Source organism: Sylvia atricapilla, chromosome 2, assembly GCF_009819655.1.
Source record: "Sylvia atricapilla isolate bSylAtr1 chromosome 2, bSylAtr1.pri, whole genome shotgun sequence".
NCBI classification, from domain to species: domain Eukaryota; kingdom Metazoa; phylum Chordata; class Aves; order Passeriformes; family Sylviidae; genus Sylvia; species Sylvia atricapilla.
In genome coordinates, this window is record NC_089141.1 from 111,165,430 (window position 1) to 111,182,683 (window position 17,254).

Below are 17,254 nucleotides of genomic sequence, written 5' to 3' on the forward strand. Positions count from 1 at the left end.
AAAACTAGAGGAAGGATCAATAAAGGAACACTTCCATCTCGAGCTACCTTTTCATTATGTGTAACTTAAAATGGTTACAGCGTTTCTGATCAATAGAGTTTACAAATGGATAAATTTTTAGGAGGTCAGAAGGTTCTTTAGTGGATACCCAGTTTGGAGGAGTAAGGCTGCTGCTTGTGTTCAGTGTGACTGTTTATTCCTGCCCTGCTCCATTACTAACAGGATGGTGTTGGAAGTGCTGCTGGAACGTAGTTCACTCAGTTGTCAGCTGAGAAAGGAAGACTTTTAAACCTCTCACTGTGTGGATTTTGCCATTTTCTAAAGAAATAAGGGTCTTTAAGGACTCTGTGCCCTTCTTGGGTGAGCACACTGTGCCTGGGCAGGTGTGGTGCAAAACCAGTCAGTGAGAACAGCAAAACTGACACAGGGATAGGGCATTTTTGGTTGTTCAACCACTGAACTTACCCCTGGAAATCAGAGCTTATTTTACAGCCCACACTTAATGTGGTGAAAGTTCTTACTTTATCTTCATTTAAAGACCTGGAGATAATAGTATTTCAGTTTTCTTATCTGGGAGCTGGTTTTAAGTGCAGACTGATTTTAAGTTTGTGTCAGTAAATGTGTGAAGGTGTGGTGTCACAGCAGTTCATCATGTGCTGACTTGCTTTGATGATGCTGCTGTGCTTTTCACTGTGCTGATTTTCCTGCCTGACCCTTCATGGGTGCATAAACTATATAAAATTGTGTGCTTCCAAGTGAGGGCAGTTGGGCCATTCAAATCAGAAAGATTTTTTGGAAGTTGAGGGTTTTTTTAATGCTTTTGCAGGTGTTTGTGAAGTAAACAGTTGTGTAAGGGCAAAGCTGTGGGAAATGGGATTTGATGTGAGGAGATGGGGGCAGCCAAAGGGAGAACTCTTAAAAAATCTGTTTTTTCTGGTCTAAAAATACATCTTCACCAAGCTTTGCCATGCTGTTAGAAATGTCATGACCAGTTCCAGATTTGGAGCAAGAGACCGTGTCGTTATGGCACTTCACCCTGGCATGCTGGAGCACATCTGGATGTGCACATCTGGAGCTCAGTGGTGCAGCACCTGTCGTAGCTGCAGCACTTCCAGGAGCTGAGCCCAGAGTCAGTGCCCTGCAGTGCCTGGAAATTCCAACCCTTCAGGAGCTGCTGCCAGTGCAGGCAGGAGCTCACCATGCCCCTAGAGCCCAGCAGAGATTTTCTCCATCTGTGATGTCCTCACTCCTAGAGAATCACAGAATAAGCTGAGTGGAAAGGGACCCTCAGGGCTCACTGAGTCCAGCTCCTGCTCAGTGCAGCCCCAAAAATCCCGCCACGTACCTGAGAGCATTGTCCAAACGCTCCCTGAGCTCTGTGACCAGAACCTGGGCAGTCTGTTCAGTGCCCAAACACCCTCTGGGGGAAGAACCTTTTCCTGATATCCAACCTAAACCTGCCCTGACACAGCTTCAGGTCATATCCTCAGGTCCTGTCCGTGTCACCACAGAGCAGAGATCAGTGCCTGCCCCTGCTCTTCCTCTCACAAGGAAGTTGTGACTGCAGTGAGGTTTTCCCTCAGTCTCCTCCAGGCTGAACAGATGAAGTGCCCTCAGTGGCTCCTCACAAGGCTTCCCCTCCAGACCCTTCACCATCTTTGTAGCCCTTTGGACATTCTCCAGTAGTTTAATATCATCCCTATCCTGTGGTGACCAAACCTGCTCACGGTGCTCAAGATGCTCAGTGCACAGACAACTTGAGGTCCTCTGCTTGTGCAGAAGTGGAGACGCCCATCTCCAGCTAGAGAAAAGAGTGAATTGATGCCCTGTAGCAGCATGCTTGTGATGTCCAAAGAGTTCCAGTCCTAAATCCAGCTGCCACAGGTTTTTCATCCAGTGGCACACAGGATTTCAGTGACACATGGGATATTTATGTCTGCTTGATGTTACCTGGTCATTGCAGCACCTGAGGACTTTTTTTTCCCCCCTTCCATTCACTATTGGTTCATTCCCCAGCTGACCTTTGGCAGAGGGAAGGAGTACCTGAAGCACATCATGGACGTGCACAAGGAGAAGGGTTACGGCTGCAGCATCTGCAACCGCCGCTTCGCCTTGAAGGCCACGTACCACGCTCACATGGTCATCCACAGGGAGAACCTGCCTGACCCCAACGTGCAGAAGTAAGGCTTGTTCCACTGAGCAGAGCTGGCTGCTGGGAGTTCTGATGGTTCTGCTCTTAGGGAATTTGGCTGTGCTAAAATAACTGGGAAATGGGGGGTTGAAATGTTCATGACAAGCTTGAAATGCGTGTCGCTGGTGATCGGCGTCACACAGAGGGATGAGTCAACAGCCCCCCATTTTGAGCATTGCAGAATCAATGTGCAGGAGTAAGGCTTGTTCCACTGAGCAGAGCTGGCTTCTTGGAGTTCTAACAGTTCTGCCACATGGGGTGCCCTTAGGGAATTTGGCTGTGCTAAAATAACTCTGAACTGGGGGTTTAAATGTTTACTATAAGCTTGAGATGTATGTCGCTGGTGATCGGCTTCACACAGAGGGATGAGTCAACAGCTCCCCATTTTGGGCTTTACAAAATCAGCAGTAAGGCTTGTTCCACTGAGCAGAGCTGACTGCTTGAAGTTCTAATGGTACTGCTCTTAGGGAATTTGGCTGTACTAAAATAACTCAGAAGTGGGGGTTAAAGTGTTTATGACAAGCTTGAAATGCGTGTCGCTAGTGGTCGGCTTCACACAGAGGGATGAGTCAACAGCCCGCCCAGTTTGGGCTTTGCAAAGTATAAATCAGTGATTTTATTGATACAATAATATTACTTTTATTATAAATCAATGATTTTAATAAATGCTTTTGAAAAAATGTGTATAGCAATACCAGACTGCGCCAAGCTTGCAGTCAACTTGGGGGTTTCTGAAGGCTCATTTAGAAAAACTCGTGCTTCAAGGAACTTTTATAGCAATTAGTCTTAGCAAGTGAAATACACTTAGTGACAGAGATGCCTGAGAATCACCTGTGCCTCAGGAGAAGAATCACAGCCTTTGGTCTCTTTGGTTTCAGATATATCCATCCATGTGAAATCTGTGGGAGGATTTTTAACAGTATAGGAAATCTGGAAAGACATAAGCTTATACATACAGGTAAAAACATTGTATTTCTTTATAATTACCAAATTACCAATACTAAAGAGAATTTTTTTTTCCCAGTGCCTGCATTTTTTTTTTTTTTTTTGGGGTAGAAGATTTTCACTCTACATTACAGTAAGACAAATAGACAAATACAATATTTATTCTTTTAGAGTAAACCAGTTTTCTAAAGCAGGTAATATTAATGAAGAGATTTGATCTGGACACACAACCCAAATCCCTAGTTAATATGTTTGCAGGATTCACCTAATTCTGTATTCTGTTCTTCCCCAAATTCTTATCCATGCCACCTTCTCACCATTACACAGGCTGAAACCTGCTATTGCAAAATCATTTTTAACAGCTCATTACTATTTCATGCTATTCAGTCTTCTCCTACCTCAGGCTTTATCTTTTTTTTCTCACAAAAAAAAAGCCAGCTTTCCTCTCTTCAAAGTCTTCTAATTTAATTTGGGCTACAATATCCATGAAAAGTGTGGTTGTCAGCATAGGCGGGCTGTTGCCTTCTTAATTCACCACTTTAATCAATTTTTAGAAGATGCACATTACTCATTAACATTTTTTTTTTGTTTACGTTGTCTTTTAAATTTATTTTCAAGGTGTAAAAAGTCATGCTTGTGAGCAATGTGGCAAATCATTTGCTAGGAAAGACATGTTAAAAGAACATATGCGAGTCCATGATAATATCCGAGAATACTTGTGTGCAGAGTGTGGCAAAGGTATGTCTGATGCCTTGTTTTCCATTCATTGTGATAACTGAGTAGCAGGTGAATATCTGAATTAATACATCTCCCATGCTGAGAATAGTGGCAGTGCTGTAAATCCTGCATTTTTTGAGAGGTAGAAAATGTATTAATCCGGAGCATTGTGCTTACCTAGTGAGCTGCCTTAATTTTGTTCAGTTTGGTTTCATGGCCTGTGAGAAAACACTGATTTTAGTAGCATTTGTTTCTGTCAAGTTGAGGAATGCCTGATTTGCAGCACAAAAGTGAATGCAAGTTGATTTTTTCCTTCTGGGCTATTCACAGGCTTAAAAAAATACAGTAATTTCTCTCTATAAGAGCCTTAAAAGAGTCTAAGTCCTTTGACTTTTTCAATTTCTTGTGTTAAAACTTGAACAAATCTGAGCTGGTATTTTAGTGAAAGGCAGTAGTAAGTCTGACACCTCTAAGGATGTTTTATCTTTCCTTGTGCCTGCTGTTTTGTTTCTCTATCAGTGATTACTCAGATGTTTTCCAGAGCTTTTTTCCTGGAATTAAAATAATAATGATGAAGTGCATTGCTGCATAAAGAATTAAAAATACGCAACTGTGGACTCGCAGCAGATATAAAATAGAGCTGTTGGTTAACAACATGAGCCTGAGTTCTCCCCTGAAGGTGGGAGTGATGGACTCAGTGCTCTGTGCCTTGTGTCTCACAGGAATGAAGACAAAACATGCCCTTCGTCACCACATGAAGCTTCACAAAGGGATTAAGGAATACGAGTGCAAGGAATGTCACCGAAAGTTTGCACAGAAAGTCAACATGCTGAAGCACTACAAGAGACACACAGGTGAGGACTCCAAGGATGGACAAAAGTTGCACTGAATCAGTGAAATGTTTCCCAAGAGGACTCTTACGTAGAACAGTCAGACAGTATGACAAAAAATGATAAAATGTGCATGTTGTGCTCTTTGAAAAGTGAGATTTTGTCCTGTCCTCAGCCAGGGCAGCTTGTTCTACAAATAAATGCAGTTTAATTTGTTTCAGGTTTTGCCTTTTTTTTAGGATATCTTGATCTAGGATACTTCTGCAGTGTTGGGTTTGTTTTAAGTTATTGTTCAGGTCGTGATTTCCCAAAACAAAATTTCACTTCCCACATCAGTTTCTCTGGGATTTATTTTCTGCTGGACATATAGTGGAGTGGTTTAGATAAAAATAGCTGGTGAAGCTGGGCTCCTGCCTTTTTTATTTTTTTAATTTCTGTGATTTTTATTTTTTTAATGTTACTAATACAAAACTCAGAATTGTCCCAGATACCTTTAGGCTGCTTTTCACAGGTGCCAAATGTGCTTTTCATGCAGGAATCAAAGATTTCATGTGTGAGCTCTGTGGCAAGACATTCAGCGAGAGAAACACGATGGAGACTCACAAGTTGATTCATACAGGTAAACCCTCTAAAAAACAGCATCCAGTAAAAATACTTCATTTTGATCAATTTTGATTTAGACTGGCCAGTCTTGAAACTAATGTTGCACATCCTGTTACCAAACATAAATTGTTGCTCTTGTTGAGGCGTTGACAATCCGATGCTCATCCACTGGGTTTCCTTCCTTCCCTCTGCCACCAGTAGGAAAACAGTGGACGTGTTCAGTGTGTGATAAGAAGTATGTCACTGATTACATGCTGCAGAAGCACATCCAGCTCACCCATGACAAGGTGGAAGCCCAGAGCTGTCAGTTGTGTGGGACAAAGGTTTCTACCAGGGCGTCCATGAGCCGACACATGAGGCGTAAACACCCGGAGGTGAGGGGCTTGGAGTGGTGGATTGTGGAATTTATTTAATTTTTTCTTTTTAAAGACTGTTTATGGCCTTCAGTGACTTGAAAGGAATTACTTTCTTTCCCTCTCTCTCTTTTTTTTCTGTTCTTTTGGGCCCAATTTTAAATAGTGTCTGTGAAACATGGACTTAACTGAATCAGTCATTTCACTATCTGATTCTCAGTCCCTAAAAGTGAAATTCTTCTGATTATTTAAATCTCTTTTCTTTTTCTGCCTCAGCTTAAATATATATTTTTTCATGTTTTGTCTCCATCCATTAGTGAACATAATGGATTCGTTTTCCCCATTGTGCTCTCTGTATTCAGAAGTGATCTGAAAGAAGTGATGAATAGAGAGGTGATGGCAGCATCTGCTGATGATACAAAATTATTCTCACTATTAAAGATGAATGCTGACTGGAGAGAATCTGGATTAGAGGGATGTTTTGTCTGACCCCAATGGGGTTTTTTCTGTGTTCTAAATATTATGTTTCTCCACAGCATTTCTTGTTTAGGTTTGACTGAGGCTTGTCTGATCCCTTTGAGGCTTTTCAAAATTTTTTTAACTACCAATTTTTCATTAGCATTGCTTAGCTGTTTTATCATGATGACTGTGAAGGAAGTCAACAAAATGCTTTGTTTATTGATTTGGGGATTTAAAATGCAGCTACATATCTGAAATCCAGAGGGCAATTTGTCTCTATTCTTTGAAGAGCTGAGACATGTAGATTCATCTGAAAATAATGAAGTAGGACACAGTTGATAGGTTTATAAATTAAAATGCTAACATAATACTTTTTTCCCCCAAAACACATTGTTTTCTGTAGAATCCATCATTTCCCAGAGGGTTATGTTCTGTCTAGAATACAAAAATAGACGTGTTTTCACTGTGTTTAAATTTTGCTGGATTTCAGCAAGAGGGAAAGATGATATGCCAAGAAGGTTATTTTAAAAAGGCACAGTTAACTCCCTGTATTAAATACTATGTGTAAAGTGTTAGATTACATCACTTTTGCTTGGTGACTGGGTTTATTAGGGAATTGCTGTGCTGTTTGAGTGGTTTGCACTGCTGCAGTCCTGCAGCTGACACCTCTTTGTGTTCAGATTCTTTCAGTGAGGATTGATGATTTGGAACCTCTGCCAGAGACAACGACCATTGATGCCTCTTCAATTGGGATTGCTCAGGTGAGTTCCAGGCCTGCTGCAGGGTGAGGTGGGACATCACTTTTTGGGTACATAACTTAGCTGGGCGTGGGCTGATGGGTGAGGAATGTGCTTTTTTTAGAGAGTCAGCCGCAGTGGAACATGTCCAAGCAGCCACAAGCTGCAGATCTGCTTGGTTGTATAACAGGCAGAATGTAATTACAGGGTGAGGTCTCAAATCCCTGGAGTCAAGATTTTGCTGAAGTTTGTTTCTTTGCTTGAGAACTGACAGTAAACCAGCTTCAGGTGGTTGTCTCTTACTTGGAACCTCACTAAGCAAAGGGACTTGATGTTTTGTTTGGAAATGTGTTGCTCCAGCCGGAATTAGCCTTGGAACAGGGTGAACTACCAGAAGGGAAGCAGCACATAAAAACTCCGAAACGTGGCCAGAAACGAAAACAAAAGTCAGGAGAGGAGGAGGAAGCTCAAGTGCCTGAGGACCCCGCTTTCAGTGAATACACAGAGAAGGAAGGTGAATTCACAGGGAATGTTGGAGATGAGACTAATTCAGCTGTACAGAGCATCCAACAGGTGAGCTGCAGGAGGAGGGTCATGGGTATTAAAAGAGTGAAAGTTAATTTGACTGTTTGTTCTGAATGTTCCATACCCCTCTCTCCCATCACCATCTTATTTCTACACGTGGAAGTTGGTGAGTTCCAAGTTTCCTTCCCTCCCATCTGTGGCCAGAGGAGGCAACAAAGCTGGAGAGGGGCTTGGAACACAAGCCCTGTGAGGAATGACTGAGGGATCTGGGATTGTTCAGCCTGGAGAAAAGGAGACTCAGAGGTGACTTTATCAGTCTCTACAACTCCATGAAAGGTGGTTGTATCAGGTGGGAGTTGGTCTCTTTCTCCAGGCAGCAACTGACAGAATGAGAGGACAAAGTCTTAAGCTGTGTCAAGGGAAATACAGGTTGGATATTAGGAAGAAGATTTTCATAGGAAGAGTGATGAATTGCTGGAATGGTTTGCCCAGGGAAGTGGTGGAGTCACCATCCCTGGATGTGTTTAAACAAAGACTGGATGTGGCACTGGGTGCCAGGGTTTATTGAGGTGTTAGGGCTGGGTTGGACTCGATGATCTCAAAGATCTCTTCCAACCCAGTGACTCTGATTCAGTGATTCTGTGTGTGACTTCTCTTGCTGGCAGCACGTGACCCCACCTGCTATCTGGTGGTCAGTTGGAAGCCACGGGGCTGAAGTCACCTTTGTGTTTCTCCTCAGGTGGTGGTGACCCTCAGCGACCCGACCGTCACGGCTCCCTCCAGCTCCGTGGGGCTCACCAACATCACTGTCACCCCCATCACCACGGCAGCTGGCACCCAGTTCACCAACCTGCAGCCCGTGGCCGTGGGCCACCTGGGCGCCCCGGAGCGCCAGCTGCAGCTGGACAACTCCATCCTGACCGTCACCTTCGACACGGTCAGCGGCTCCGCCATGCTGCACAACCGCCAGAGCGACATCCAGCTCCCGCCTCAGCCCGAGGCTCCCAACCCTCAGTCCGTGGCTCATTTCATCAACCTCACCACCCTGGTGAACTCCATTGCTCCCCTGGGGAGCCAGATCTCAGAACAGCACCCGCTGAGCTGGAGGTCAGTGCCTCAGACTGATGTCCTGCAGGCGCCGGCGCCGGCCCCGCCGCAGCAGCCGGGTCAGCAGCCGGTTCAGACAGAGCAGCAGCAGCAGCAGATGTACAGCTACTAATTTATAGAGTGCTGCCATGGACAGTACTCAGAGACAGGCAAAAAAACAAACCACACGGACCTTTGGAAAAATTTCTACTGGGATTGTTTGCTGGATATACCAAACAGAGATGGGAAAATGTTTATAACTGTGAAATTGAAGCTGGAATTGGCAGATCACCCTGCAACGCCCAGGTCTGGGTTTCTCTCACGCTGTCTCTAGACCTTGCACTGTCTTAAAAAAAATAACAGAAAGGAAAAGGAAAAAAAAAAAAAAAAGAAATCTCACCACAAATTTAGCAGCCCCTTGTGCACTAAGATTGAGATTTGACAGGTGCATCATCACACACCTTAACCAAAGCAGGGAAATCCTAAATTTTGCGGTACTTGTGATGTACAAAAACCCTTTCAGCCATACCATGTCACTTCTTTCCAAGTCTGGAAATGACACCTTGGTCACAGTGGGTGGAATGTCCTTGTGGTCAGCTGGTAGAGACTGAAATGTGAAGACACAAAAGGGGCAAAACAAGAATTGTCATTGTTTCTTTTCTTCTTTAGGTCTTGTATCTAACAACATCAGTAAAGTAGGTGGAATTTGGGGTATGGGGGTGGGCATGAGTGTGGTGTGGAAGAAAATATTACCAATTATTTCCATTTTAGTCATGGGAAAAACCTTGTACCCATCAGACAGTGTTAGTGCTACTTGAACCAGAGAACTGGTCTAATGCTGAAGCAAACTTTTCTGGTCTTCTAATCAAGTTTTAATCAAACCAATTACAAACTGAAAGAAGAATGTGATACAGTTTTATGTAATTTTTCAAACCTGCTCTTTCAATCTTGCTTTTAGCTAGTAGGCCTGAAGAGCAATCAGTCCCCTTTGATGAAATTCAGGATGTGAATTTTTTTTCAATTAGACTTATTTCATCGTGTAATAAACATTTGAGAAAGCATTCTTTTTATATATATATACATATACATATATATATATACAGCCTTTGTATTTTACTGTGTGTTCCTGGTGAGTATTTGTGAGACAAACACTATTACCAACACGATTACTTATTTTTTTTATCCCCATGTTGCCCCTTCTCACAGAAAAAAAAGTATGGATTCTGTTCCTTCAGTTCCCAAAATTTATTTCCAAAGTTCACAGCCACACACACAAAGTTGTGTGAAGTGCAAAAAAAAAAGAAAAAGGAATGTCTGAAGCATATTCTGTGTCCTGCCACATGGAGTCAGTATGCCCCAGTGTATAGTGGGTGAGGTTTGCATGACTGCTGGGGATGCAAGTCATGGGTTGGGTCCAACTTTGCTGACAGTACCTCTTCATTTCATTCTCCATCCATGGATGTGCAGTCTGGACTTTTGCATGTCAAGAAGATAGTATTATTCCCACAGGGAAAACGAGCTGGTAGCAAAAAGGAATAAACTAAATATATATATGTATATATGCGCATATATATATATATATATATATATATATATATATATATATATATAAATGTTGCTTGAAATCCTGAAGGGCAAACCCCGCTGTGGCTGAACAATGAGGTCTTTTGGGGCAGCAGACTGAGGCACAGAACTGTGCTGAAGGTTTTTTTTTTTTCCCCCCTGAGGATAAAGCAGCTGCTGTGTCTGACAGTGAGGATGGATTGGTGGTTGTAAAAATCCTGTCTGTGCCTATGGTATTTATAAAAAAGTTGTATGTTTTAGCAAAAATATGAGTAGGAACGACTTCAGCTTTGAAAGTCTCTGTAAACACAGACTACTTGACCCCTAAAGGTTGCCTTATAATCTCTAAAACAAATCCTCTCAAAGTGTAAAGGTCTGGATATTAAAATTAACCTCTAGTGGTTTTCTTGGTGCCATGGCTGTGTCCAGAGGCTTGGGATACCAGGCTTTGTGTAAAGCTGCAGGACAGGAGTAAGAAAGGGGTTTCTGGAGACAGGTTTTGTGTGTCAGTGGAGCAGAACTACATTTATTTAAATGTCAGCTGGTCTATAAAATACCTGCATGGGAGAGACCAGTACTTGATGGGACAAGGATGCACATCAGAAAGAAAAGTACCTTTTAGCAGTGTGGGAAAGAGAATTTTTCATTCCCTGCTCACCTCTGCCTTCCTTAGGTACTTTTCACACAAATACTGTGAGATCTGTAATATTTTAGCCTGCCCTAATGTCCTGAGTATAGTTCCTGAATTATTTCACCACTGGCATGAATTAGTTCAGTGTCTCCTCAGCTGTCCTGTCCACAAATGCTTCTGTTTCACACCAAACTCACTGGACAAGAGGAAGCCAGGTTTTATTTATGAATTACATTGTTTATGTACTACTTATTTTTTCCCCCAGTATTTGGTGCCTAATTGGTAAAGGCACATTATGTTTGGGCAGGATACTTTGGAAAAAAGGGGAAGGAAATCGAATGGAGAGCTCCTAGGTTAAGTTGTTACGGTAAATACAGAATTTTTACACAATCAGAGTTTTGTTGAGACACATGTAAATGGTAATTAAGCTTTTAATTGGGGAGGGAGAGGATTTTTGCCTTAGCAGAGCGGATGGACTCTTCTGTTGATACTACTGACAGTGGCATTTGTGCTGCATTGAATCAATCAACATTTTAACACATAATTTCCTGTTTGATAAGAGCTGCACTTGGAGGAAATCAACCTTTAGAGACCCCTCTGGCTTCACAAAATCTCTATCCTAATGTAATCCTCTGGTTTTCTCTACTCATGTGGGGTTTGGCATCCATCCCATGCTACCTGGCCTCAATAGCCTCATCCAGACAATGGGATCTGGCCTTTCTGCCAGTGGTTGATTCCAGGTGATTTTAGAAGGAATGATCCTGCAGTAAGTGCTTGCATGCTGATTTTCACCTAGAAATGTCCCCCTTCAGTCTCTCAGTATCCCCAAAATCATACAACAGCCCAGGCTGGAATCATCTCAAAAGATGATTGATCTAGTCCTGATCTGGTCCAGCCTTTTTTTGGGGAAAGGGAGCACAGGTGAGGTGATAGAATCATAGTATCATCATTATCCAGCATCCTGTCTAATTGTCTAACCTCCAATAACACAACTCTGGGAAGCTTGTTCCAGTGGGTGATGGTTCTTACTGTAAAAATCACCTTAAATAATGTTAATATAACCACTGGAAAGGCTTTGGTTAGGCCAGGCAATAGAAAGCTCTCTAAAAGCTGCTTTTCCCAGAGCACTCCTTTGAGACAAGATTCTGACTTGCTGTGATACCTCATCATCTCCCAGGCTGATTTTAGTATTACCCCTGTTATTAATGAGAAAACAACTGTTATCTTTGGTGTGCTGCACCATGAACAGGAAAAAAAAATCCAGAACAAATAATTCTGTTTGTTTTTTTGTTTCAAGTTGTTTTGTTTGGAGATGTTGGAAATCGCTGCCTTTTCAGACAGAGCTTCCCTTGGACGAGCAGCCACTGCTTTCCTAACTAAGCCTTTTCCTGGTGAATACCAAAGTTGTACTGATGCTGTTTTCAAACTGCACAAGAAATAAAACCACTCCATAAGGGATGTGCAATCTAAATTTCCTCTGCCAATTCGTTCCCTGCCTTTTCAGCTGTAGGACGTGAAAGCTTTGTTGTTTTCAGCCACGTGTTGGAGGTTTTTTGCATAACAACTGTTCAGTCGCAAACTGGAATGACTTTGAGCCAAAGGAGTGATGTTGTGTGGTGTTCTGTGTATTGTCATTGTTTATTGCTGAGACTATTATTTAATTGAATGCTGTCTGTGGCACACTGGGCTCTGAAGTAAAGGAGCATCGAGGTACAGAACCCTTTCTCTGCCAGTGTAATTCTTTACTGTTCCTTAATTAAGATATCAAACATCTTTTCCTTCAAATCTCTCAGATTTGCCCCAAAAGCAGTAAAATTAACCCCCATCCCGTGGAACTTTGTACATCCCATATTATAGAAACACGGGGTGGCATTCTAAAATATTTATTCTGTAGCTTGTTACTGGTAATAACAGAAGGCAGAAGACATTGAATCTCTCATGGTTTCTGTGCTGAGTTCTCTTGAGGAGAACAGAATTTATGAAGTGTTACTACACTTTCTAAAACTTTTTTTTTTAGCTCTGTCATTGTGAAAAGTGAGTAATTTTGCAGAAACCCACCAGCCAGTCTCCTGCCAGTCTAACCAGCCACATTTCTGTACATTTTTATTGTTCCAGTGGTTGTCTGAAGTTAACATTCAGGTAACAGTTGGATTTATTTCAAGACTTGAATTCCTTGCCAGTTTGTCAGTGATTTGTTCTGCATACACAAAGATGTCTCGATTTCTCATCTGGAAAACCAGGAAAGGAATAAATGCCACACATGCAAGTGACAGTCATATCCAAACTATAAGTTATAAACACCTTTGTGAATTCTTGGCCAGTGATGAGATTTCCTTGCTGCTGTTAACAGTAATAATTTTGTCACTCCTGATTCCTGTTGGCCTGATATTTATTATTGATCTGGGTGTACCTGTTGGAAACTCTTTAACTTTTGTATTATTGGCCTCATCTGTAAAAGGAGATGAACATGGGAGGAGGATCTGCTCATGCACACCACGAATTACAGCAAAGCTCTGCTTGAAGAGCAGTTTTGGAGACAGACATGCAGCCAAGTGACTGGAATCTCTGAGATCAGTCACCAAGGTTTGTTTCCACACAGGGGCTTTTGCTCTTCAGCAAACCCAAAGTCTCATGGTGGCAGCAGGATAAAGGAAAAAAAAAAATCTGTCATGTTTCTCATCAACTTGTTTTTTATTGTCTTGAGTGTTGATTTTGCACTGTTCATGGCAGGAAGTTGTTAAAGGATCATTGCAGCCAGGGTTGGAAAGGATGTTTCTTGCCCTAAGATGCTTTGAGAAGACTCTTCTGGGTTTATTTTCCCTCCTGGGTGCTGCAGGGCTGTTCTGCATCTCTGCTGCTGCCATCTCAGCTCAGAATCTTAAATCACAGAATGGCTTCGTTTGGAAAGGACCTTAAAAATCATCCAGTGCCACTCCTGCCATGGGCAGGGACACCTTCCACTGTCCCAGGCTGCTCAGAGCTCTGTCCAACCTGGCCTTGGGCACTGCCAGGGATCCAGGGGCGGCCACAGCAAATCTGGGAACCTATTCCAGTACCTCACAGGGAAGAATTTCTTCTTAATACCAAACCTAACCCTACTTTCTTCCAGTTTGGAGCCATTCCCCCTTGTCCTGTCACTACATACCCTTATAAAAGTCCCTTTCCAGCTCCTGCACAGCTGATGGTGGCTGAAATGGATCACTCATCCAGAGAGTCCAAGCTCACTGTTGCTGAATTCCCAATATCTGAGCAGAAAGTGTTTTGGAGATTTCAGTGCCACCCCCAGAGTAAGAATTCCATCAACATTTGGGGTGTAATGCCCTTGTATTCCTGCTTTGTGTTGTCCAGTTACTGTGCCTGGTTAGTGGCTGACAGTTTAAAGCTGATTTTTGGGGGCAATGCCTGTAGGGCAGCTGATACAAAAAGCAAGAAAAACTACTGGGTTGGAGGGTTATTTCACTTAAAGCCAAGTTTTTCAGCCCTGATATCTTTGCTGTCACTTGAGTGCTTTCCTGGGTTTTTTTGGGTTTTTTTTTTTTTGTTTTTTTTTTTTGTTTTGTTTGTTTTTGTTTTTTTTTTTTTTTTTTTGTGGGGGGGGTTTTGTGTGTGTGTGTGGTTTTTTGTTCTGTTTTGTTTTTGTGGGGGTTTTTTTTGGTTTTTTTTTTGTTGTTGTTGTTGTTTTTTTGGTTGCTGTTGTTTACTTGCAGGTTTTGATTCTAGAAGGTTTTTAAGGTGTCCCAGAAGTGTAGCAAAAACAAAAAAAAACAAAAAAAAAAAGGGAAAAAAAAAAAAAAATAAGAGGAAAAAAAGGTAGTAATGGCAGAATTAGGAGTTAAAATTAGGAGAAACAAGTAATGCCCATTTTCTCCAGATTCCCACCCTTCTGCCCACCTGAGCCTCAGTCCCTGCAGTGATGGGTGATGGCAGCTCAGGGAAGGAGGCAGCACAAGCTCTGGCTCGTTTGGCAGAGTTGTGGCGTGGGGATTGACGTGCAGGGTGTTGTTAATGAGAGCAGAGAGCAGCCAGCTCTGCCAGCCTTCCCCTCCAGCCACGGGCTCATCTCAGCCTCTCCCAGCACAGCCTCGCACAGAGCTCAGGGAAACCTCAGAGTCTCCAGGACTTGCATCTCTCATGGTTAGTGAATGTAAAATCACAGAATCCTTTCAGGCTGGAAAAGACCTCTGAGATTGAGTCCAAACTGTGCCTGATCCCCACCTTGTCCCCAGCCCAGAGCTCTGAGTGCCACATCTTCCTTGGGCACCTCCAGGGATGGGAGCTCCAAACCTCCCTGGACAGCTCTTCCAGTGCCTGACCACCCTGTGTGTGAAGGAATTCTTCCTGGTGTCCAACCTGACCCTCCCCTGGCACAGCTTGAGGCCTCTTGTCCTGTTCCTGGTTGTCCCAGAATGGTTTGGGTTGGAAGGGACCTTAAAAATCACCCGAGTGCTACCCCCTGCAATGGGCAGGGACACCTGCCACTGTCCCACTGCTCCAAGCCCCAATGTCCAACCCGTCCTTGGACTTTTCCAGGGATCCAGGAGCAGCCACAGCTTCTCTGGGCACCCTGTGCCAGGGCCTGCCCACCCTGCCAGGGAACAATTCTTCCTAATAACTAAACTAAACCCACTCTCTTTCAGTTTGTACCCATTCCCCCTTCTCCTGTCACTCCAGTTCCTGATGAATTGTCCCTCTCTTGCTCCCCTGTAGCCCCTCAAGGCACTGGAAGCTGCTCTGAGGTCTCCACACAACCTTCTCTCTCCCAGGCTGAGCAGCCCCAACATTCTCAGCATCAAGAAAGGATTCAGAACTGCACATTGGAAGTACAGCTGAAAAAAATACGTGAGAGAATCCAAGCTCAGCCTGCTGTGCTGAGCTGATGGCAGGCTGTGTTTTGGCTGCAGGCTGGTCACTAATTACTGAATTATTGCCCAGATTCTCTGTTCTGTGACCTGCACGGGGAAAAGCGTTGCTGTGCTGTGCTCAGTGTGCAAATTTACCATAAATTAAAACACAAAAGGTTTTTGGATTCACACGCTGGCTGTGCTGTTATGTGCAGCAACATGCTGAGAGCAAGCAGTGAGATGCTCAGCGATAAGGGAATGAAGAGGGCCCACGTTTCGTGGCTTTTTGGAACTAGAAGTGAGGTTGTGAGCAGAGTTTTCTCCAGGAGGGTTGTCCTTTCTCATGCACAGAATAAACCTCTGTGGTGCCTGCACTCAAGTCAGGCACAGGGGAGTTGTCTACGGGGTGACAGTGCTGTAAAGGGGGGGTTTTACAATCAAAAAAAAGCCCTTTTAAAAAAATAAAATCAGCTCATTACAGGAAAGGATGAGGAAGTGCTAACCCTAGATCCTTGCTCTGCCAAGGGAGATACAAAAGAATGCCTCTCAGTCTGTTAGATAAAAAATAATAACTAAACTGCATGCTCACACTTCTTTTCCCTTCTCTCCACGCCCTGACCCTAATCAGAGCTTTCAAAGAAGAAATGCCCTTGTCTGAGTGACATACAGATGGCACTTGTGCCCTCGGTAGGGAGTCAAATTCAGGATTTCTGAACTGCAAAAACTGCAAATATGGGTGCATAGGCTGGGGGTGTTTGGGCAGGAGTGGGCTCTTTTTGGGGCTGTGTGTGTCTTTAAAAGTAAAAAATAGGTGCTTTATTGCCCTCCTGTGAAGGTCACCGCTGATGCAAACAGGTTTTTGCTGAAAAGGCTGGAATCAGTGACAAAGCACCATTTTTAAAGACACAGAAAAAAAAAAGAAAAAAAAAAAAGAAAAAAAAAAAAAGAAAAAGAGATCTTCTATTGCATAACCAAAGAGAAAAATTGGAAACTTTGTCCTGAAGGCAAATGCACCTATTTCTCATTCACCTCTCCTCCCTTTTCACTACTTTTTTTCCCATGAAATACATGCAAATCCCAACATGCACTAAGTTTTCCTCCAGGCATGATATAGTTGTGTGGTTATTTAAGAAGTGGGTTGAACAGAGATATGAGTGTTCCCAGCTCGGAAAAGAGTGCTCTGTTTACTGCTGTTGTTTAAAGTCCTGCACTCACCCCTGAGAGCATTTGTAGGCAGTAAAGGGGATAGCTGTCATTCTAATTACACAAAAAAACACATTTCCTTCTTAATTGACTTTGTCTTCTCACACTACAGCCACTGTTTCTGAGTCTGCCTGCTTGAAAAAGTGTCTGGAAATTAAGTTGTAAGCGTTTTCTCAAAATGAAGAGTGGTTTAAGGAGTAATTCAAGTAGAGCAAGAACTCACTGTTATCAATTAATGCTTGAAAGAAATCCCAAATTCTGGTTGCACAGGACACTTTCTGAGTCTGGCAGCAGCAGATCAATGTGTGTGGTCTGTGCTTGGCTGCAAATCCTTCCAGAACACTTCCAGCTCTCTATTGCCTTTAAAGGTGCCTTTGTTTGGGCTGAAGGATACTGAAAATAACGGGGTCGAGCCTAAACTAACAAATACAAAACAGAAGGATTGGAGGGTGGGTGGGGTGTGGAGAGAAGAGGGGAGAGTTTGGGGTGTTTAAGTGGGATGGGAGCAAAGGAAAGGGCAATGTGGAGGTTCAGGTGGGATGTGGAGACCAGGAAAAGTGATTTGAGAGG

At 43.1% G+C, this 17,254-nt stretch overlaps 1 protein-coding gene across 6 annotated transcripts in view; it reads left to right on the forward strand.

Annotated features, from left to right (window-relative positions):
• Window positions 1-9,507, forward strand: part of PRDM15 (PR/SET domain 15) — a 32,104-nt gene extending 22,597 nt beyond the window's left edge. For 5 of the 6 annotated variants that reach the window (XM_066314142.1, XM_066314144.1, XM_066314146.1 and 2 more), the window contains 9 exons: window positions 2,017-2,180; window positions 3,070-3,149; window positions 3,755-3,874; window positions 4,576-4,707; window positions 5,219-5,302; window positions 5,485-5,660; window positions 6,779-6,859; window positions 7,196-7,408; window positions 8,100-9,507. In XM_066314142.1, the coding sequence (XP_066170239.1) occupies window positions 2,017-2,180; window positions 3,070-3,149; window positions 3,755-3,874; window positions 4,576-4,707; window positions 5,219-5,302; window positions 5,485-5,660; window positions 6,779-6,859; window positions 7,196-7,408; window positions 8,100-8,579 (1,530 nt within the window). In that variant the 3' untranslated portion in view covers window positions 8,580-9,507. The remainder of the gene's footprint in view (window positions 1-2,016; window positions 2,181-3,069; window positions 3,150-3,754; window positions 3,875-4,575; window positions 4,708-5,218; window positions 5,303-5,484; window positions 5,661-6,778; window positions 6,860-7,195; window positions 7,409-8,099) is intronic. The other variant, XM_066314143.1, reaches the window with a different exon arrangement.
• Window positions 9,508-17,254: the final 7,747 nt, after the last annotated feature.